Source organism: Amblyomma maculatum, chromosome 3 (assembly GCF_055883805.1).
Source record: "Amblyomma maculatum isolate TAMU_Amacu chromosome 3, ASM5588380v1, whole genome shotgun sequence".
Classification (NCBI taxonomy): Eukaryota; Metazoa; Arthropoda; class Arachnida; order Ixodida; family Ixodidae; genus Amblyomma; species Amblyomma maculatum.
The window spans coordinates 9,226,667-9,249,215 of record NC_139346.1 but is presented as its reverse complement, the minus strand read 5'-3'; the positions used below and the strand labels follow the sequence as shown (position 1 = coordinate 9,249,215).

Here is a 22,549-nt window from a genome sequence, read left to right as displayed (position 1 = left end):
ACTCCAGCAATACGCATGTATGTCCATTCACGATCGGACAGTTCTCGTTTCTACAATTAAATTATTAAATTGCCACCTCGATTTGCTCGTAACCTAACCGAGCTACTCCTAGCATCTGCGCTGTCTTCGATCCTGCACCGACCTCCGACGTCCTAATACACCTAAAAAAAACGAAGCACGGGCTCGCACAAAAAGTGCTCTCCTAATTCGTCCCGCGTGCTGAAGACATGGACATCAAGGGTGTCAAAACAGAACATCCGGCCGTGCACTTGCAGAGCACGCCGCGAAACAAAATTTTGTTCGTTCGTGTGCTCCGTTTTATTTTGGGGGCACTGGTAGGTTTACGCTATGCGTATGATCCGCTTCCGTACGAACAGCGATGTTCTTTAGGCGTTTAGGAAAGGACTGGTCAATTAAGTGCTCATCTGCATGTAGCTTCGTTTCTGGTTAAATGTCTCGTGCATGGAATTTACACTCATGTATATGTTCGAGGTTATAGCGTGAGCGGAAGATATGCGGTGTCGGGTTTCGGTAGCCGAGATAATCAAATAGCCAAGGAGTAAATTTGCAGTTTAACGCTGCTGTGCAATATACAACCGAAAGGCGTGCTGTTTTTCACGCACGATGCCAATTGCCCAATTTCGGGCAGTGTGCACACACGGCAAAAACAGGGGCTAAAGCTAGCCACCAGGGGACTCACGCTTGTCCAATTGTGCCAAGTTCCATTTTTTCCTGTAATTACTATCGAAACAAACCGTCACTTACGCACCCATTGAGAATCCCTTCAGAGTTTCGGGGCATTTTTTGCAGGATGTCGCGATTTTATGTGAAAGATATGTACAGACTTTTATTTAGCGTTGCCGTCTGCCTGATCCTATGACACTGCGATGCAATTTCTGCCGACACTTTGTCAGCGCCCCAGGTGCGGGTGACCGCTCTGATCAGTGGACGGCCTGCTCTCGTTCCGCAGTTCGATTCCCCCCCCCCTCCCTCTCCATTCCTTGACCGCCACATGCCATTTCCTTGCCTGCTCTCACTGATATATAAAGGGGACAAATTGTCAAAGCTGGCAAACAATTACCGCACTTGCAAAAAGAAAAAAAAAAGAAAAAAGAAAGAAAAAGACTATTTTGGGGGCTACAATGCACAGCTACAGCTTCGCATTGTAGGCTGGGCTTTGAAGGTAGAGCAGGCCAAGTGCGTGTCGCTGCCCTGCTCACGCCCCTTCCCCACCCTCACCTGGCTACCCAAGTGTCATAAGTTTACCAACCAACCAGCGCGCTGTGCGGAAGCAATCGCGGAGCCTTGCCAACCAATCGGCGCGCGGCGCGCAACTGCTGAAGTCTCGAAACATGCATGGGCCGTTCTAATCCCTCTCCCAGCGAGGCTGAAGTGCGAAAGTTCTAGTCGAGAGAGAAAGCAGCAAGGAGGCACTCAGGCAGGCGGGTGTCTGGATCAGGTCTCTGCTCAAATCCACGCTCAGACTTTGCCTAGGATTCTCATCCATCGGCTGCATCGTCCTTGGCCTGTTCAAGACGCCCCAACAAGCATTTTCTCCTGCGATAAGTTTTTCTAGAATTCGATATAACGCTAGGCGTTTGTGCCGATTGTCCTAATTTGCACGTTAATTTTCGTGTACAGTTGCTTTTCGTTTTTTATTATTTTTTTTTTTTAGTTTGTTAATCTTCGCTGTGTTGCGATTCAAGTCAGTTCGCATTTTTGTTAATCCTCGCTTTCTGTTAACTGTTGCGATTGACGTCAGTCGTGTGTTGAATTGCGTGTTTTAAACAGGTTTTAAACTTCTCTACCTCTGTTAATCTGCGCTGCACAGATCAACATGAATCGGGTTTTGGTGGCCGGTGATTCAATGGTGAAATATGTTAATCAGTATTTTCCATCGCGTCCTGGTCTGGCTGTTGATGTGAGTGCACACAGAGGGATAAAGATAGAAAATTTGCTCTCGGCGGTAGCTACTCAGCTATTCGACATCGACGTTCTCATTATTCATGTTGGCACGAACAACACTCTTGAGAGTGTTAGCATGTGCATTGAGAAGTACCGTCGGTTGGCTAGCGGCATTGTCAAGAGCAAATCTTCGATGCAAGTAGCTTTCTCCGCCGTTCTCCCACGAGGGCAGAACGAGTATAGGGTTGCTGAAAGCGAAACTCAGCTGCACCGCACGAACGAGCGGTACAGGCAGGTAAACGCTGCATTACAGGAGCTATGCCGCGAGCGGGGTTTCCGCTTCCTGGGCGGCTTGGTTGGATGCTGGAGCAGCTACCTGAGCCGCGATGGTGTGCACCCGAGCCGGCAAGGAAACCAGGTGCTGGCGGAGTATCTCTACCAGGAGGCCTGCAGCCTGGCTGCTGTTGCTGAGAGGCGGTCCATTCAACAGAGGTACCAGGAGAGTCGGGTATCCACAAGTTGGACTGGCTGGGCCAAGCCAGCCAGGGAGGCCATGATTTGTGAGGCAGACTTTCCTCCTCTATATTCATCTATTTGTACTTTAGGAGTAGTAAGCAAGCAACCTGCAACTCCTGCTCCTGTCCAGGGAACAAACAATACTCCTTTGCAACGGGGCGGCACTGACCAGCTTCCAGCTACCCTTTGGGGAGCTGGCTTTGTGCTTGTTGGAGGTGTTCGTGTCCGGCAAAAAGGTTGTAAAGTTTGGACTACCTGGGACAGCCTGCCTTCCTCTGTGTCCCATGGCTCAGGTGTACCCGGATGGGGAAAGGCTGAGAAGAGGCTTGAAGGCTGTGTGCCTTTTACCAAGCCTATGACTCTCAGCCAAGGTGCAAGCACCACCTGTGCCAAGGTGAATGGTGGAGCCTCACAGGTGTCGCACAAAAGCAGCCCTGCTGTGTGCTCTTCCATAGAGGAAGGTACAGTCAGTGCTCCTAAAGCAACTGTACCAAAGGCTGTCTGCAACCATGGCAACAGTGAGTGGGTACTTGTATCAAAGAAGAAGCGGAAGGCTGCGGCACTGTTTCGGCAAGGAAAAGGTTCAAGCTCTGCCACAGGCAGAGACACCAGAGTACTTGCCAAAACAGGTGCCAAGCCCTTGCAGCGTGCCACACCTTATTCTGCAGTAGTGAGGACAGTGCAGGCACACTTTTACAGAAATGCCTGTGCGCCTCCTTCTACTGCAGCATGCTGTGTGGACGGTGAAGGGCAAGCTAGTGACCTGCGCAGCATTGCCTGTGACAGCTGTGTGGCCAGCCACCACCAAAAAAATTGTGAGCTGGCAGACTTTGCAGCTGTTTTGTGCGGTGTTGTCGTAGAGGTTACTGGCTGCAAAAGCCGTGCACGATCACCATCTAAAGAAAGCCAGAGTGCATGCAAATGTGTCGTGAATACTAGCCTAATCAAAGCAAAGTCCGGTGCTGCTAAGCGGCGACGGCGTCGTTTGGCTGCTTCAGTACCTTATGGAGAAGTTGGCAATTTCAATGACCAGGCTCACTCTAAGGTGCAAAAGTCTGCGCATGAGGGTGGCACAGTGAGCAGTGCACAGCCCAGTGCTGCCAAGCGACGCAGACGCTGTCTGGTAGCATCTGCTTTGTGCAGAAAATCTAACTTATGTGATATGCCAGACAGTCAAGCTATCCAAAAAATAGAATCTCTTAAACAGGAAAGGGAGAGAGCAACTGGTGGCCTTGGTGACACTTGGCTAATTGATACCCCATCTGAGCATCTCCTGCCTTTAGCACCAGGCTGCCATAGTGAGCTTTGTGAAGATGTAACCCTTGCCCATGTTCATGCAACTAAGGCTTCTAACACAATATCTGGAGGGGGAGGGAGCAAAATTTGCCTGAATGGCACATTTGATAGTTTTGTTTCTTTTAAGGAATGTTTTGATGAGTGGTGTAAGGAGGGGAAGCATGTCGTTCATGTCGCTAGGTCAAACAACAACCCCTTAGAGTCAGGATCTAAAGATTATGAATTTTTGAGAATTACTTATCGCTGTATTCATAGCGGTAATGCTAGGATACGCAGTACTGGAAAACGTCCAAACCAGTCTTACAACAGCATTGGTTGTGAAATGCTTGTTTCACTGGCTCTTCACAAGTCTCCATCTCTGCACTACAAAATAATTCAGCTGAAAACTGTGCACAATCACGACCTTAGTCATTACAATTTATACACAAACCAAAGACTTCTGAACAGTAATGAAAAAAATCAACTATGTGATCTGGTGAAATGTAACGTTGCTTCGAAAGAGTTCAAGAAACTTGTTCAACAAAAGACGGGTAAAACTTTAACTACGAAAGATGTAAACAATTTAAAACAAATTTACTCTGTACCAGTTCGAAATAAGGAGACTCACGGGCAAATGCTAGTTCAGCAGGTAGAAACTTTAATTGAAAGAAATCCAAACTGGGTCATTCATTACGAAAAAGACAATCAACATGAGTTGCAGTTTATCTTGTTCCAAACAAGTGAGATGCGTGAGATGCTGGAAAAATATCCTGATGTTATATTTGTAGATGGGACATATAAAGTTAATATTGAAGGTTATGTTTTGTACTCTGTTCTCATCGAAGATGGCCGTGGGCGTGGGCGGTGCGTCTGCTACGCATTCGTACAAAATGAAACCGCTGAAATTATAAGGGCCATGTTTGAAAAATTTATACAATTTAATCCATTTGTTGTATCAGGATGTAAGGTGGTAATGATAGATAAAGACATGAACGAAATGCGTATCCTCAGTTCTCTTCTTCCGAACAGCACAATTTTACTGTGCACATGGCACGTGCTGAATTGCCTCCATAGAAATATTAATGATAAAGCAAGAGGGCAACGAAAATTACTCCTTCCACTTGTAAAAGCATTAGTCTATTCTCAAACTCATCAAGAGTACTCTGACATGTTAGATCAATTGCGTAATGTAGCTCCTGCTGGATTCTTTTCCTATTATATGCAGCAGTGGGACTCGTGTAGAGAGATGTGGGTGCATGCTTACAGGAAAAGCCTTGTAACCCTAGGAAATAATACAAATAACCGAATTGAAAGCCACAATCAAAAGCTTAAAAGTTTCCTTCGTCCTGGTATGCATTTAGTGGAGGCTGTAGGAGGATTGATAGAGTATGTTGACAATGACGCCGCCTCTCTACAGTTTGCAAAGCTGAAGGAAATGAAGATTAATGTAAATGTAAATTGTATAGATGAATTTCAATTCGAACTGTCCCGTTGCTGCACATCAGAAGCTAAAGATAAACTGCTCGAACAATATGAAAAATTTAAGACTGCTAATTATCAAGTCAGTTCACTTCTCAACTCATTTAATGTGGCTTTAGGAAGTAAAGACTATTGTGTCAGTCAAAATCTGGACAGCTGTACATGTACTTTTTTCAACCAGTACGGCTTGCCTTGTTCGCATATAATGGCAGTCCGCTCATTTGCACAGGAAAGAGTACTCGATACAGCATGCATTCCTAGCAGATGGCAAAAGGAGCATTTTTTAAGTGAAAGCCCTACAGCTACGCCCACAAAGCCAGTAGTAACAAGTAGCATTCAGGTATCTTCACCTCTTAAGCTAAACACACCGCAAAAGATATTCTGCTGGGTGTACAAGGAGCTTGAGATTACGGCCAAGAGTGTCGCAAATATTGCATCCATGGGAAGTGAAAAAGAGGCGCGAGAAAATGTTTTGGCTATTAAGGCATTTGGAAGACAGCTCACAGCAGCATATGCACAGCAAAGTCAGGCTGGGCAAAATTTACAAGGTTTAACAATTCAAACAAGCCCAGCAGTTCAACAAACGAGCACCTTAAATACAGGAAGTAGCTTTGGGAATATTAAGCTTGTAATACCTGTAGTTAAGGCCAGAAGAGGTCGTCCAAAAAAAGTGAAAGCTACTAAGCGATTGTTTTCAGTACAGCAAAACAGGACAAGCCCACTAGTTCACCAACCAAGTCCCATAAATACAGGAAATAGTTATGGAAGCACTAATAAGCCTGTAGTACCTGCAGTTAAGGCCAGCACAGTGCGTCCCATTAAAGTGAATGGCACTGAGGTGAGCTCGACAAAGCAAAATACAATAGACCTTGCTTCTGTTAAAGCCGAGACGTTGCAAATTTATAAGCTCTATTCATTATGTGACAGAGATCTAGAGGCTATTGCTAGACATAGTTCACTGTCAGACAGTGTCATTAATGTTGCCCAGTACTTGATTCGTCAAAAATTTTCTTATATGGGAGGGTTTCAAGATGTTCTATTGGGACAAAGGCTACGTTTTTCTCAAGTGAAGGGCCCATTTGTTCAGATCTTGCATACTCGCAACCCAGATCACTGGCTTACTGTCACTAATGCATGTGCACCCCCAAATACAGTATATGTGTATGATTCCATTGATGAAGATATACCCCCTGATGCCGTTAAACAGATATGTCACATATTAAAAATGCCATTTTCAACATTAACGATCAGCATCAAACCCGCTCAAAATCAGGGTACCACTTTGGACTGTGGCTTGTTTGCAATTGCTAATATGTATTACATAGCATCTGACAGAGATCCATCAGTAATGAATCTTAATCAGGGTATGCTAAGGAGCCATTTACTAGAGTGTATAAAGAAAGGCACCATAGATGACTTCCCAGAAACTATTTCTTTAACTGTTCATGTGCGGCCAAGAATATTTGTGTATAACTTACACTGTGTCTGCAGGCAGCCACTGAATGGCCCAACGACTGGAAATATTAAATGTGGTCTATGCCTTAAATCTTTTCACAGGGACTGCATTCAAAAATTAAAAGGAAATTTAGATGGCAAGGTATTCTTCTGCTCACAGTCATGTTCAGCTAGCGCTAAGGAAAAACTCCAAATTATGAACTCATGAATTGCTGGATTACTCTTTTTAGCCCAAATGTTTCTCTCTTTCTCCTTTGTTTAAGTTCACAGCTAAGCAAATTACCCCCCCCCCCCCCTCCCCACTTCCAAATAAAAAAAGAAAATTTGCTGCCGAGTTTATGCTTGCTCTGCTATCTCTTCGTTGCTTTTTTGGTTTTGCTGCTTGTTTCTGTTATTTCTTTCCAGGTTAACATGGCACTCCTTCCGCAAAGCTTGCTGCCTTTTTACCTGAAGTGGAAGTTTTCAAGGTCAAGTACACCACCTTCCCATCCTACCACGGTAATCTCACACTTGGCAATGTCCCGCTAATTATCACACCTTTGGTATCTGCAACAGTGCGCTTTGTACTGATGTATGCTGGCTATCAGCCTTGACAGCAATAAGCAGTATAAGAGGTGTTGCACTGTTGGCAATAATTCAAAATAGGATTTTCAAACTGGAAGATCACTTCATTCAGCATAACATTGTCAGCTGTGATGGGCAACAGTTAAATACAGCTGAGACAGGTTAGCTGCCAGGAACTAATATTAAACAGTTATCATTTTACCCATTACTGGTCAGGTCTTTATTTCTTGAGAGATTTATAGTGTACTGCAAATAATATTCATATCAGTTTTAGTTTTTCGCAAATGCCATTCTCTTCATCACAACACCAACAGGAATTACGAGCCAAACTCGGGTGCATGCCAAGCCTGCAAGTACTTGTTGCACACCTGTCACAAGCTCAGTCCCTCACTGCTCCCTACCGGGTGCCTTAAAAAAGAGACCACGGGATAGCTGTGCCATTGTGCAACACACATTTGTTTGTGTGGCTAGAACTGTCTGCAACCACTCAGTTTCACTTCTGTCGAGTGTGGCCCGAAATTCCTCGCACTGCAACACAGGAATGGCATTTTCACAAATTAAAAAATTTGTATGTATATTATTTGCACTGGGCCACAACAGAGAGTTTAGCAGTAATAGTTAAAAGGCTAGCTAATTAATATTTGTCAACCAGCCAGCCAGAGCGCAGCTATCCTCCTTCTTTCTCCTTTTTTTGCTTAGCCCATTTTTTTTTTTTTTTTTTCTCGGTGGCACACAACATCCCCAAAAAAATATTTCTACCTGTGCCACTGCCAGTTAGCTAGTTAACACAGCTTAGCAGTAGTCTAATGCAGACCACAGCTGACAATGCTATGCTGAAGAAATTGCTCTTCTAACTAAAGAATGTATTTTTGACATTCACTGACAGTTGTAGCTGAAACAGTGAATAAAATATGGTGCATGTTGCAAGACAAAAAATATATATATGTATATATTAGGACAAAAAACTTATATACCTTGTAGGCTTTACGTAGGCTCACAATTAGCACAGGCATGATGCAGTGAGCATATTCTTAATGTTCTACTAAGCTCTATGTAGGTATGTATTATAGTTCCTTAGACCACCTCAAATTTGCAACAGCGAAAGATTTTGTACCTGTCCTCTGAATGCTCCTCCTGCAGGCAGATTAAAGGGACAGTGAGATGTTAACTAAGGTCAGAAAAAGCACATAAGCAACTGGCACATTATCACTCTGCATCAAGGAGAGAAAAGCCTCAAGCTCACCCCAGTGCACTAGATTGGGAAGATACTCAAGAAGACCTTTATGAGTTATCTTTATGGTGTTGTTAACGGCTGATGGGTATGAGTACTTCTAAAAGCATGCACATAACCTTTTCAACTCTTAAAGCATCTGTTGCAGACAAATTGCTCATGCTGGTAAGTATCTCAAGACTGTCTTTTAATAACAAAAGACTGAACTAGAGGAGGACTGGCACTGCTCTGTCTTTGAGTTCCTGTCCTTTGTATTTGCACTGCTTATGCTAAAGTATCACATAGTAATAACTAGCTCGACTTTCTGTTGAACTTGATGGTGCAACTAGCTCCCACTCTCTCCAGCAATGTTTACATTGACATTGTGCTGTTGTCTTGAAAGTTTGTAAGTATATTAAAAAATATATACAAAGCATTCATGCAAAGGCCCTAAAGTTGAGTACTGTAGGGCTCAACTTCAACCTGATTTCCTCTTTGCGTCATTTGTCGCAGTTCCTCATGCTTGGACACACATGCCTCATGCCTGGACAGCACTTCTTTCAAGTTCAAGTTTGCCATCTTACTGCCCTGTCCACTTCCTCGGCAGTCTTCCTCCTGAAAGTGGAGGCCCATTTAACTGCTGTCAATGATACTGTAATGCACATGACATGTAAAAGGCTGTACAGCACAAGGTCGTCACTTACCACAGTACCTTAAAATAATTCGGAGCCCTCTGCTACCGCACCTTTCAATGCAATAAGGCTAAAAGTCCCATTTTCTAGAAAACTCCAGCATCTGAATTGAGCTAAAAATCACGGGCATGGCTGGCAGCGGACATGGTCGGACACTGATCAATTGCAGGGTTCTGCGACATCATGCGACCATGTGATATGGCCGATTTGACAGAAGATTCAGGCTTGTCATTTCATATAGCAGGACGAAGGCAATCCAACCCTCCAGGAACTTTGCTCGGGAAGCACAGCGCGGGAAGAACTGAGAACGAGGACAACACAGGGCTAGCGCTAGTCCTGTGTTGTCCTCGTTTTCCAGTCTTCCTGCGCTATGCTTCCTGAGTTAAGATGATTTACCAACCTACCCAAGCCTATTTCCTTCTGAGGAACTTTGCATTCAGAGTGGGACATCCCGACTCAAGGCCACGCAAACATGTCTGTATGTTTTTGTTAAGCGAGGCTTTATATCTATGCTAGGTAGTCTTTCACATAATATAGTAGCTTATTACTATACAAAGAGTATGTATGAGATAGCAGAAGAGGAAATTAAGAAATTACTGATTAAGGGTGTTGTAAAGTGCATAAGTAGGAATGTAAGTTCGCAAGAGAAGCTACAAACGGGACCTGTTAATGCTGTCATTATTGTACCCTTCTAGGCAAAATTTAAGTGGATGCCTCATTGTTCTTTTGTCTTCAGTCTTTCATTCCCTCCTCCATCCCTTCCCTCAGAGCATGGTTCAGGTGTCCACAGAAACGTGAGACAGTTACTGTGCCTTTCCCATTCTTCGATTCTTTTTTTTAAATTTTTTTTTGCCAGTGATGAATGCATTGCCTAGATGATGACAATCCTTCTTGTCGAAACGCTGGCTAGCAGACTGAGGCTCCCCATACCCTTAAAAATTTTAATCTGCTCCATCCCAACTTCCTGCCTATTCCCAAAAACTTAAATGAGTGTGTAATTGTTGGGTTCTTTGCTATGAGTACCAAATATCTTGTGTTATGGTCATTCTACTCCTGTAAGTACTTGTGTATCAATGTGACAGTGTTAATGGTCCTGCTCTGCAGAAAATCTGTCAGTGCTGTAGACAAAAAATCATAGACATGCATCTGGTACATGTTAAATGGGAGATGGCATAGCCAAGCATTGATCAGCCTGTGGGTTGTATGATGTCTTGAGACCACATGACATAGCCAGGTTGGTAGTAGCTTTACGGAGGGAAGGACAGGAATCAAACCTGGAACTGTTGGATGCCAAGTCAGATGTGCTACCCCTAGGCCTTACAACGATGTTTGTATGTTTTGGTCGAAGCGGGCTTTATATCTGTGCCGAGTGACCTTTCACATGATGCTTACGGCTGCATGCTAATTAATGAGTATGTGTGAGATAGCAGAGGCACAAAATTAAGTGAAATTAAGCAAGTAGCAAAGTGCCTGTGCGCAAACTGCAAACCGAGCCATAGAGAGGAACGATTAGTGACGTTGAGTCACATTTTTACAGGCAGTGTTGATGTCCCCTAAATTCCTTTTTACTTGCTAGCCAATAAATGCCATGTTTGTGTTTTACTGTTTCACATGCCTCTGCGTCATTCGCTGCATTTTCCCACTGTTCTCCAAATTTCTTTTGACTGCAGGTCAATAAATGCAATTTTGTGTTTTTCCTTTTCAACATGCCTCTGTGCCATTCCCTGCATTCCCTGCCTTGGCGGTCTTCAGCCTGGTCATCTATTGCTTTAAACTGGTAACTGCCAAAGGAAGAAAGCTTGCAAAAAGGTATTCATTAAACTGCAAGACTACAAGAAGGAAACTGATGCATGAAAGCAAACGAAGCAAAGATTTGTTTTGCTGAAAAGGAATAAAAGCATTAGCACAGCTCCACGTATGGAAGAAATGACGACATTAACGCCAAGCTAGATACACAAAAAGTAAAACCCAGAAAATTGCACATGCATGGGTAGAACACTATGAAGACTCTTAGAAATAATAGCAGCAAAAATTAAACACAGAGATGGCGATAGTTATAAACATTAACAGCAGGGCCGTCATGAAGAAAACTCCGGCTTGAGTTTACACTTCTTACAAAGGACATAGAAGTAGCTGTCCTTAAAGAAACATGGTTACGCTCCAGCACTTAGTTTTCTGAGAACTGCGACACAAAGGATGAAAGAGTGTGGGGCATTACAGTGATCAACGAAACTTCAGAAGGCCTGACATTCTGCCCGAGAGGCTATTCTGCAAGTTCAGTGCAAATAGTGTGGCATAAGGTGATCCCTTGCAAAAAAAACTTGCAATTCCCAGAAATTGGCAAGAGTGAAAAACCTTTTGTCAGCACTGCTAGCTGTACTGTTGCAATGATAGTAAAAGTGGCTGCCAAAATAAGCATGACATGCCCTTTATGAAGTGTTCCGCTGAAGTATTTTTTCCATATAGCCTCCACATAATGCACTGAAATCTCCTTTTGGTCAGATCCATCATTGTGCAATGATGTCTTCGTATCCTGCTTGGAAACAGGAACCATATCAGCACTCCCTCCTCGACTTCAATAGATTGGCCAATCTTTTTTCATTCATTTAACAATCCCTCCCTTTTCCTCACAACCAATCCTTTATTATTAAGAAAAAAACAAAAGCACCGGCACATTTAGCTATGCACATTAAAAAATGAGGATATGAAGCCTGACTAGAGAAAGTATGCAATGCGCAGAACAAACGAGTTGGCTTGGATGGCAAGGGAGGACTTTTACATTCACAAATATTACAGTGCTACAGCAAAGATTCACCTCTGCATGCAATGGAAATTTACTTCTTGGAAGCAGCTTTGTTCAAGTATGCAGGAAACGTTTTTGTAATCTGTGTGCTATTGTTATATGCACACGCAATATGTTTGGTAAAATTGGCACCTCCTATTCTCATAACCATCTGATGTGACCAGATTTGGCACACACATCACAGTAGTGAACCCAGTTGCTGTGATGGAATAAACAGCATTTGCAATGTGCATTGTGGAGAGCATTTTTTTTTTAGACATGGAATTGACAGAAACTAGATGATCTCGATTTTTTACATGGATTTTTTTGCTGGATGCTGTGAGCATTACTGCAAGTGGATTTACTGTGATCTACAGAGAGTGTGGTATGAAGAGCGCCATCTCTTTGTCTCAGGTTTGTGCAGGAAATACTGCAATAGCGCACCTAATTTTTCCACCCCGAGCTACAGTGATAAAAAGATCCCACCATGGGAATCGGCAGGGGCACACAAAAGGGGCTTTCAATGTGAACAACAGTCGGTTACGGGTCAAGAATGCAGCGGCAAAATTCTTCAAAGGAAGCCCTTCGACCAATGACATCAACTGAGAGGAACCTTCCAGTAACTGAGTTTTTTCTCTTCTCATGCCAGCAGGTGACAAGGGGTGTTGTTTTGACGATAGTGTTCAGTGCCTTGAACAAATGAAAGGAAGAACTTGCCCAGCCTATGGTGACACTGAAAAAATTGATTCTACTGGCAGGAGGGCCTTCTTACAGGGGTATTTGGCACAGCATTCTTGACATTTAACTAATTATAGTACTGTAATCAGCACGCCAGGCTAGAGTGCTGCAGCAGTATGCAGTGGTGCTAAGAAAGTGTTATCTTGGCTCAGATACTCTGGAACTGGCACAACGCAGTTGCCAAGGCAAAGAGTACGCCTATGCACCTTAGGTCTCACCCCATACCCCACCTGACCCGAGCACCTGATAAAAATACGAGGTGTGACACAAAAAAAACGAGACTGGTCCAATAAATTACTGCACTTTTAGAATCAGTTCTCTGTGACATTATCACCTTCAAAGTAGTCACCTCAGCATTCACACACTTCTGCACTTCTGCCATTGCTGGTAACAGTTCTGGAACGAGGTTTTTGGAAGGCCCTTCAGGAGATTCTCTGTTTTTGCCTGAACCTCTACAAATAAGACAAAATTGGTTCCCTTTAAGCAAGATTTAACTTTAGGAAATAAAAAAAGTCGCATGGAGCCAAATAAGTAGGATGCTCCATCACAGTAATGTTTTTGCTGGTCAGAAACTGCTTGACAGATATGGTCATGTGAGCGGGTGCATTGTCCTATTGCAACAGCCATCCATCACTCCAAAACTGTGACTTTTCTTTGCTAATTTAAGTATTTTTAGTGCATGAATAGGGGAGGTGTGTGGGATGATGTCAGCAAAGCAGTTGTTGCCAACTCAACTCTTTTTTCAAGCTACACACTTGTCTCGTTTATTTTGTCACACCTCATATTTCCCTTTATTTACGCGACATGGTGGCGTTTCAGCGCTCTAGAAAGGTGTGTTGATGACCATACAAAAGTATGGGGACTCACCTGCAGTGCAGTCTATGTGTGCTGTGTGCACACAGGTGGGCTTGAACACACCTACTCTATCTTATCCACATTTTAACAAATAGCCCAGTTGAAAACAGCCAGTTTTAACAAGTAGCCCAAATCGGCCAATTGAAAGAAACCATAGTCTAGAAAGTCACAAACTACTAAAAAGAGAGAGAAGATGAAAGTTGCAGATTACAGCAACGAAAAAGGCAAGGTTGCAAATAACAAAATCCCATCTTCCCTGTTGATTACCCAAATCATGTCACGTCGTTTCATGGACTACATACTGCGATCCAACATTGCATCAACAGCTTTTTAAAACTGTACTTGGTTTCTCTCACTTATAACCAGTTATAAACATAAATTTCAGGCATCATGGAGTGTTCATGTTTGTAAACAGCCCGAAACACTCAGCGGAGCTCCCGTAAAATGTTGAGTCATCTACTTTGAAGGCAGATTCCTGCGTAATTTTTCAAGTCAAGTCGCAAAAGGGTGCAGCCATTCGCGGTATACTGCAGCAGCTATTCCCATTTCGAGCTGTTCGTCAATTCGCTCTCGCCTAGCATCTAATCTGCTGCACATTTCAGTTGGTAGACCGACTGCCGGGGACAGGTGGTGATCCCGGTTTCAAACCCCGGATAATGACGAAATTTTCAAGCACCAAGTTTCTGAAAAAACTGAACGGCTTTGATTTGCAGCCTTATGCATACCGAGCCAAACTGTACATACATACTACTGCAAGTACAGAACTGCACACCTGAGAAGACTTGACCGAAGGGGCTGATATAAGAAACTCGCAAGCACACAAACCTCACAAGTACACACACTGCCCCGCTTGTATACAAACGACGTGAACAAACCATACCTCCTAGTTTCGAGGGGCACAAGGAAAGTTTACAGCTATGCGCAAATTTTGCGATGAATGAGTGATGCAATAAAGCCATTGTGAATATTTTTTTTATAACCTTCAGTAATACTAAGAGAATCTTACCAATACATTCAATGCGGGAAGCGTTTTCGATGTCATCAGTAGTAATATGGTGTATGGCCCCGCAAGATGACAGCAAATGCAAACATCTCCGCCGCCATTTGTAATGCATCCCGCAGTGAACGTAGCTTGCAGCAGTGCAGCATTTTGTTAACTAAAAAAATAAAAAGAGGGCAACTGCAAATGTTAATATTGTACTTTAAAAATTAAATTGAAGGCTTTAAAGGTGTGCATATATAGTCTGTTTTAGTTTTCGTCGGTTGCGCCATCCACTGTTCATGGCATGGCAGCTATGACACTGAGATGGCAGACGACGCGGCCTCAGGAGACACGAGATAGTATACAATTTCGATGTCTCAGGGAATTGCAGTGAGCAGAACATCCGACCAAACGACGCCGAAGCGTAGCTATATATTATCCGTAAAGCTTTAGTGTAAGCAGCTCTGGGTTATATGAAATGCGAGTAAGACTGGAGGGTCGCGTCCCCGACGACCTCTGGCGCTGCATGGTTATACACAAACACAACACACACACAAGAGAATTAAACAAGTGTTGTGTTTGTGTATAACCATGCAGCGCCAGAGGTCGTCGGAGTCCTATAGAACTAGCCCGCTCGCAAGTTTAGCGTGTTGCACAATTAGAGGCGCGATGTACCTCTCCCAGCCAAACCGCGGCATCCTTGCAGTTCAAATTTTGCACAGAAATGGTATTTTGTTGCTAGTATATTTTAATACCAAATCTGTTTGGGGTACATGCCTGATTCGATCAAAAGAAGTCAGATGTTCTCATCTTAAGCGGCGGCGACGACGGCAGACGAGCCGCTACCCCAGCGATGGCACTGGTGGCGCTACCTCATGCTGCTTACAACAACTCAAACCTTCTGCCAGAAACGTTCGCCCCCTCTTTTCCTGCTACAGAGTTGTTGTAGCAGCATGAGGTGGCGCCACCAGTACCATTGCTGGGGCAGCGGTCATTGCCGCCGCATAAGATGGGAACAACTGACTTCTTTTAATCGAATCAGGCAAGCACCCCAAACAAATTTCATATTAAAAAATACTAGCGACAAAATGCCCTTTTTGTGCAAAATTTTAACTGCGAGGATTCCACAGTTTAGCTGGGAGAAGCATTCTACATCGCGCCTCTAATTGTGCAACGCGCTGTATTACTACGGAGGGTCGCGGCAGTGCGCGCGGTGTACGTATACGTGCGCGCCGAATCATTAGAGCACATACACACAGTGACACATATACTACAGGAAGAACAGGATGCTTGGGCATAATAGCTTGTGGAATATATCACGAAATGAGCCGTGGTTATTATGCAAAATAATAATAAAGAGCTAAAATCTTTCGTTAATTCATGCTGGTTGAACCACACCCGGCACATCTGCCCCATTCAGCACTGGAAAATATTTACTTACTGCCTCGTTCCAATTTGATTTCCCAGATACACTTTTTTTTTTTAAGAAAAAAAAAACTGCAGAATGATGTCGGGATGTTTTCAGTATGCAAACGGACAAACAGGGGGCTTCTCTGCATGTCGACTTATGTTACTGTAAAGCCCACCCCTTATGATTTTTTTTTTTTTTATGTGCTTGATATATCCTCTTCACTGGCTGTCGTGCTGCATGTATATTACGTGTGCAAAATCCGGCAAAGCAGTGGTAGTGATCGGTTAATGTGATATATGATAAAAACGATCAACAGTGAAAATTCCTAACTGGAAATTTTGTGACTATATTCTGCAATTTAGTGCAAAGGACGAGATTGCTGCACATATTGGTTATTTTAATGTAAAGTGCTTGCCCGATTAGTGAACCGCATGCAAAGGTGATGACAAGACCTCCGCTCATACACACATGCTTCATCTATGTCAAACAATGAACAAGAAGCAAATCAGCAGTGGAGCGCATCAATCTGCTAAAATTGTCAAAGAATTCTTCAACTATAGGTAGCAACATTAGAATAACAAAACTGGTATGTCAGTTGTATTAATGCTTGTGTTACATAAGTAATAGCTGATCTTTTCAATGTTATAATATGCTGTTATAAGTTGACAAATAATATTGTTATGCTGTATTATAAACATGAATTTAACATTACAAAGAAAAATTGCTTTGATATATAGTGTACTCCACATTATACGGTTTCAATAATAACTATAAAACAACATAATAAAAATATACTTCAAGCAGTACAGGTTGCAGAATTTTGACGCTTTCTTTATTACCGCAAATACATTTTTAAATAAAAGTATAATTTGCACCTAAATCTCTTAAATTCTGCCTGAAACAGAGTGCATGCACAAATATATATATAATTTTGTTATAAAGGTTTGCTTACTATACCACCCCTCTTTTTTCTGTTTACACGAACAATCAAGGAGAAGGCTTCTGTACTCATTTTCACCAAATCTTATATGAACCACCTGGTCTGATGACATACGTTTAACATCACAAGTAAAGGCTCTTAATGATGGCATGGTATGTTGTATGCTTGGCTCTATGCATATGGTATCCATATGGACGATGCATCGAGTTGCATGTTGTTTAGTGTTGTGCAGTTCATATGTCACTATGACTGTTGTTGCACTCTAGCTGCAAATTTTCTAGCTGTTTGACTGGAAATGTCAATTTTCCATCAGGAAGTAAAAACATTCCTGATCAACAGGTTTTCCAGTGCAATATATAATTCAGCTCGAAAAATATGTCATTCTGGAAGAAATATATATGGTTTCCAGCTGGAAAGAAGTGATCTTCAGTTCAACAGTCCAGCTGTAAATGGGGCTCTTTTTTATTATTTTTTCACTAGGCAATTCAAATCAATTGAAAGCAATTCATGTTTATGCTCAACATTTCATTTACAGACTCTCTGACAGAAAGCTGTAGAGACAGCTTAAGGACGAGGTCAAGGAAGCAACAGAATTGTTCAAAGAAGTTTCTAGCAAAGACATTCAGCTTTGCATGCATATAAATGAAAAATGAACCAAAGTACTGACAATATGCAACATTACTATATGTACAATAATATAGAAAAATGCACAAAAAAGTCCCATTTTTAGGTTGAATGAATTAGGTATCATATTGCACAATAAAATAGAAAAACAGGTCACTCTAGAAACATATTGAACACAAAACTTTATGTGTGACTGTCATATGACAGGGATTGGAAAGATAGTAAAGAGTGAAGAAGGTAATTAGTTTGGTAATGTATCATCCCTTTTTCATAGGCACATGTTAAAAATATTGAAACATAGTGCTTCCCCTGATTGGGTCATTAAAAATTGACATTTTTCATAAGCAAAGTCGAATTGATAAAAAAGATTGTAATGATATTCACAGTTTGATGCTGAATGCATGATAACCTCTGTTGAAGGATGTAAATACAATACATTGTTTATGCAACTACGTAGCACCAAACATTAGAATGATGTTACAAAATTGTTAACTTGCCTGAAGGTTGCCTAACGTTCTGTCACATAGTTGTAACATTCAAAAGAAACATTATATTATTAATAACTGCCAAATATTATAATAATGTTATATAATGTTTTATGTTGCATATTGCAAACATTACTTTAATGTTACAAACAAATGTTATTCTAATATTGTCTGCTAAATATTAAATAATATTTGGATCATAAATATATAAAGCAACATAGAATATACATTTTGAACACTAAGTCCCAGCACTTTTGGCCTTTTTCTTCCAGTAACCATGTTTTTTCAATAACATATTTCTTTTCAACTAGAGCTTTGAAATTATGCCTGCCGTAGAATGAAAGCAGCCCTAATATTTTGTTAGAGAGTTTTCATTATTATTCATTCGTCACTATGACTCCTTGCACACCCATCGGCTATGGATATAAAAGCATGACTCTAAATGACTTGTTCAGAGGTGAGTGTAGAAGTTGTGCTGTTATATGTAGTTGTGCTGTATTGTGGTCTTTGCAAAGCGCGCAAGCTGTGTACCATCGTGAGCGGGCCTACATGCTCGGCAAGGTTACTCTACACTTTCACGAATGTTACATTTATGTTGCATACAAGTTAGATTTATATTAATTAAATGTTTATCAACACATTATACCAGCCTAATATGTCCCCTATTGCTAAAATATTTCAAATAAAGACAATAACATCAAAATAATGTTCAAATGAAACAAAAATGTTACATTGCTCCAATATTTTGGTGCTCCCTGGGAAATAACTTTCTTTTCTAGACGCAGAAGTGTACTTGGTGTCTATTATTAGTAGTTGCCCCCCATATATCAGCGTGCAATAGTTAAGGTGGGAACAGAATATGACATGGCAAAGTTCTATAGGGGTCAAAAAGAGATATACCAGGTCTGAAAGATGGTGCGAATCAAAAATATATATCTTGGAGGCATAGTATTCTATAGGGAACATGGGACAATGACTTTCTTTCTTGACCTGGCTGCAAAATGGGAGCTAAGAGGTCATATAATGCAGGCCTTGAAAGCACTGATTCAGGTTGAATGAACCCTTTAATAGTAAAGTCACGATCGGACCAGCAATATATATTGCTGGTCCGATCATGACTTTATATTGACTATATAAGGGTCTTTACTAAATCAGTATAATTGTGATGATATATATGGCGCAGATGTGCTGTCTATTATAAATGGCTTAATAAATATATATGTGTTGCTGCTTTATAAAAATAAAACACTCTAAAATACCTTCCATCTCTCTCAAATCTTTATGCGCAATTTTCTTTCTTTTTTTTTTTTCGGCTATAAGATTTTTTTTTACATCTCGTGGAAGCATACCTCAAGCATGCATACACAACAATCGAATACAACTGAGTTTGATTTCATGTGAAAACCAAAGCCTTGCAAGAACACAGCATCACTTTCCGCTGTTTGTCATCGAAGAGGCAATCAACGAGAAATGCACGCGACAGCCAAGTGAAGCAAAGGCGTTCCGCATTCATGCACTAATTCTTGCCACCGCATGCCTCGCACTGCACAATAATTGTTGTGAACGTCAGGCCGTTTCGTTCCTTCCGTACTTCTCGCTGCCCTTTTGCTCTCCGAATGAACCGCGCCACCTTCTTTCCACATTCCTTTGTTTTCTTTGTTTTGTTTTTTTCCTACACACCGCATGCTTTCCCTCACAGCTCCGAGGCCTACGTAAAGTTAGCTTCTTAGCACAGCTGAAAGTCTAGTGGTAAAGCCAGTTTAAGAAAACTTTGCCTCGCGATTCTGTATCGCGCGTGCGGCGATGTCATTTCATGGGAAGTACGTCGCCGCTGCCAGATACTATATATAACCGATTCTTGTCAAAAATGTCTTTACTATAAAAGTTCAAATATTTACAGTCGTCTACTGAACATGAATTGGGACTTGAGTTTTACAATTAACTCCGAGTTTGCTACAGCGAGGTTACTGTTATCATTTCAGTTCAATTGGTCATTTGGTCGGGTCGGATGCGAATTTTTTTTTTATTTCAAGGTGAAATTAGAAAGCAAGAGCTAGGCCTGTTTATCTTAAATTGCTTGAAATATACCAGTCCCATTAATATTTTAAATAGTATATTTTCCCAGTGCTCTACTGGAAGCTAGCTTCATTTTCGGCTGCAAATATAAATGAAGTAATTGCAGTATGCAAACTGGTAGATTACTGCTTCATATCTTAACCATAAAATGAATAAATGAGCATTATATATTTTCCACTTGGCCACAACAGCTTGCACAATTGGTACTGTTCACGCCATGGAAATTTCCGCCAGGGACATAAGAAAAGCAGCTGCTGTGGAAGAATAGAACCTCAGATAATATACTAGCCGGTATTTGAATACAAATAATCTCATATTTAAGGAAAAAAAAATGTGCTGTATGAGCTGTATAACTGTCCCCGGCTATTAATTTAATTACTTTCTTTTGAAGCATTAGTACCTTATTAATGTTAGTGCTTTATGTGATGGTCCAGACCAAATGGCAATAGTTAAGATAAGATTGAAATATTGTGTTGTAGATTATCAACTTTAGATTTGGAGAAAATTCTCAGTGACACCTGCAAAGGATGCCAACAGACTGTGACACTCTCTTTGCAATATATGTAATCTGTTCTGTTCCTTTCATATGTGCATCAAAAATAACAGCAAATGATTTAAAGCTGTCGATAATTTCTATTGTATTATTAAGTTTTAAGGTAAGTAAAATGAGTGCTGATAAAGTTCCTTTAAAGTTTAAAGGTCAAAAGAAAACTGTTTTAAATTTCTTACTATCGACAATTAACAAGTTCATTTGATATTAACCATCTGTTTAATGACTGAAGAACAATGTTCCCTCTTTTTAATAGGTTACCTGTGGATGAGTCAGTAAGAAAAAGCTTGTATCATCAGCTTACAGAACATTGAAAGCAAGTTTATATAACCATATCATTAATATAAGCACTAAAAAGAAACGGACCCAGAGGGCTACCCTGGGAAGCTCCACATTGTATAGTTTTTAAACCAGACAGGTTACCATCAGTACAGACAGCCTGTTTACGCCGACTATATGAGAGAAACAGATTAAGAAGAGAGCCGCGGATGCCATACCTTTTAAGTTTATGAAGTAATATGTTATGACTGAGGAGTTCATGCATTTTACCAAAGTCTACAAACATGCCTAGCGTTGTGTTCTTACATTCAAAACCCTGTAAAATAATTTCATTTTGCAGCAGCTGAGCAGATTCAGTGGACCATCGTTTGCAAAAGCCGAACTGATTGTCATTAATAGTAAAGAGTGTTTATCGAAGAGTTCTCAGTTTTTTTAACTATAACTTTCTCTAGAGCTTTTGAAAAAAAACAAAAACGGTCGAATGAAAATTGGTCGGCAGTTATATATTTCATTCTTATCTCCTCCCTTAAAGATTACTGAAACCTTGGAAGACAGGAATGAACGGCTCAGAAATGACGAAGACACAATTCATCATTCCTTTCCTTGAAGGAATGACCAAACAAATGAGTGCTCACCAAGCATATCGTTGTTTGTTGCCATATGTGCCCCTATCCATTTTTGTGTGCTGTCATCCTCTCATGCAAAACAAAACTGTTCAATCTGCTAAATTAGTGAGCTTCATTTCTTGTCATATGGAACAAATAATTTGTTCTCAAATTGCTTCACATCAACACATTCTGGCAGTTGACCTGTAGCTGCCTGGCTGTGCCAAGCAGCCACTACCTGACACAGAAAGCTTGATGCAAGAACCCTCCTGCACTGGACATAATTATATGCTGCATCAAGTGGTGAACAAAGCTCAGTGTTTCTAAATGCAAGTTACCAATTAGTACTATCGATATTATCATATACATTCTGTCAGAATCAGTAAAACTGTACGCTCTAGAACATGCATGGCACAGTGAAGTGAAACTGCAATTCCATCTTGCCTCCCATATATGACTTTGCTTTTTTTCATTTGATGTGCGTATGTCTATATATAGTTCAATCCACATGGTAAGTATAAGTATTTAAATAGCACCTCAACAGCTCAGTGACTGGGCGCTCGACTGCTCTATCCAAGAATATGGGATCGAATCATGGCTGTGGAAACTGCTTTTTGGCAGCAAGAAAAGCAAGGTGCCCATGTGCTCTGCGATGTCAGTGCACAGGTGGTAAAAATTTACAAAGCCCTCCACTACAGCATGTGGCATAGCCCGAGTCCCTCTGGGATGTTAAAGCTCATAAACCGACTCAAACCTATTACTAAGAGCAATTTTAGTACGCTCAAATCAATGTGCTTGATATGTCCGCCATCTTAAATGTATGTCAAACTCAGCTGCCTGTGAAACAGCGTGTATTAATATGACTACAATGCAGATGTTTTAAAACACTAAATATCTCAGAGTTTCTTTTAGGCAATGAAAATGTACAACACAGCATGCCTCTCCAGGGCATGCAAGTTTCAAGTTACATATCATTAGCATAACCACATTCACTATACAGGATAAAGGCCTCTAGTTTCTCTCCAACTAACCCTCTCCAATGTAAACTATGCTTTATCCCTACAGGCTGTCTACTTCCTAAGCCGACCTGGCTATCTGGGTCCCCTTGGTAATATATATTTTCCTA

General features: G+C 41.5%; 2 protein-coding genes and 1 long non-coding RNA gene across 6 annotated transcripts; 2 read left to right on the top strand and 1 right to left on the bottom strand.

Annotated features, from left to right (window-relative positions):
• The first annotated feature begins 1,667 nt into the window (after positions 1 to 1,667).
• On the top strand, positions 1,668 to 3,573 carry LOC146194193 (uncharacterized). Its single transcript, XM_084596015.1, has 2 exons — positions 1,668 to 3,496; positions 3,565 to 3,573. The coding sequence occupies exons 1-2, from the start codon at positions 1,838 to 1,840 to the stop codon at positions 3,571 to 3,573; spliced, it is 1,668 nt and encodes a 555-aa protein (XP_084452141.1). The 5' UTR covers positions 1,668 to 1,837.
• On the top strand, positions 3,336 to 9,019 carry LOC146194192 (uncharacterized). Its single transcript, XM_084597284.1, has 2 exons — positions 3,336 to 7,128; positions 8,918 to 9,019. The coding sequence occupies exon 1, from the start codon at positions 3,584 to 3,586 to the stop codon at positions 6,836 to 6,838; it is 3,255 nt and encodes a 1,084-aa protein (XP_084453410.1). The 5' UTR covers positions 3,336 to 3,583; the 3' UTR covers positions 6,839 to 7,128; positions 8,918 to 9,019.
• On the bottom strand, positions 4,459 to 15,010 carry LOC146194191 (uncharacterized). 4 transcript variants are annotated; one of them, XR_014705799.1, is made up of 4 exons: positions 14,478 to 14,792; positions 8,888 to 9,019; positions 8,169 to 8,328; positions 4,459 to 4,595 (listed from the first exon to the last, which is right to left on the bottom strand). It is a non-coding gene; the product is annotated as an uncharacterized LOC146194191 (long non-coding RNA). The 4 variants fall into 4 exon arrangements; XR_014705801.1 differs by lacking the exon at positions 8,169 to 8,328 and having other exon boundaries at positions 4,487 to 4,595; positions 14,478 to 14,626; XR_014705800.1 differs by lacking the exons at positions 4,459 to 4,595; positions 8,169 to 8,328 and adding an exon at positions 6,959 to 7,077 and having other exon boundaries at positions 14,478 to 14,626.
• Positions 15,011 to 22,549: the final 7,539 nt, after the last annotated feature.

Coding starts and splice junctions, on each gene's coding strand:
- LOC146194193 (XM_084596015.1), top strand. CDS start 1,838: ATGAATCGGGTTTTGGTGGCCGGTGATTCAATGGTGAAATATGTTAAT.
- LOC146194192 (XM_084597284.1), top strand. CDS start 3,584: ATGCCAGACAGTCAAGCTATCCAAAAAATAGAATCTCTTAAACAGGAA.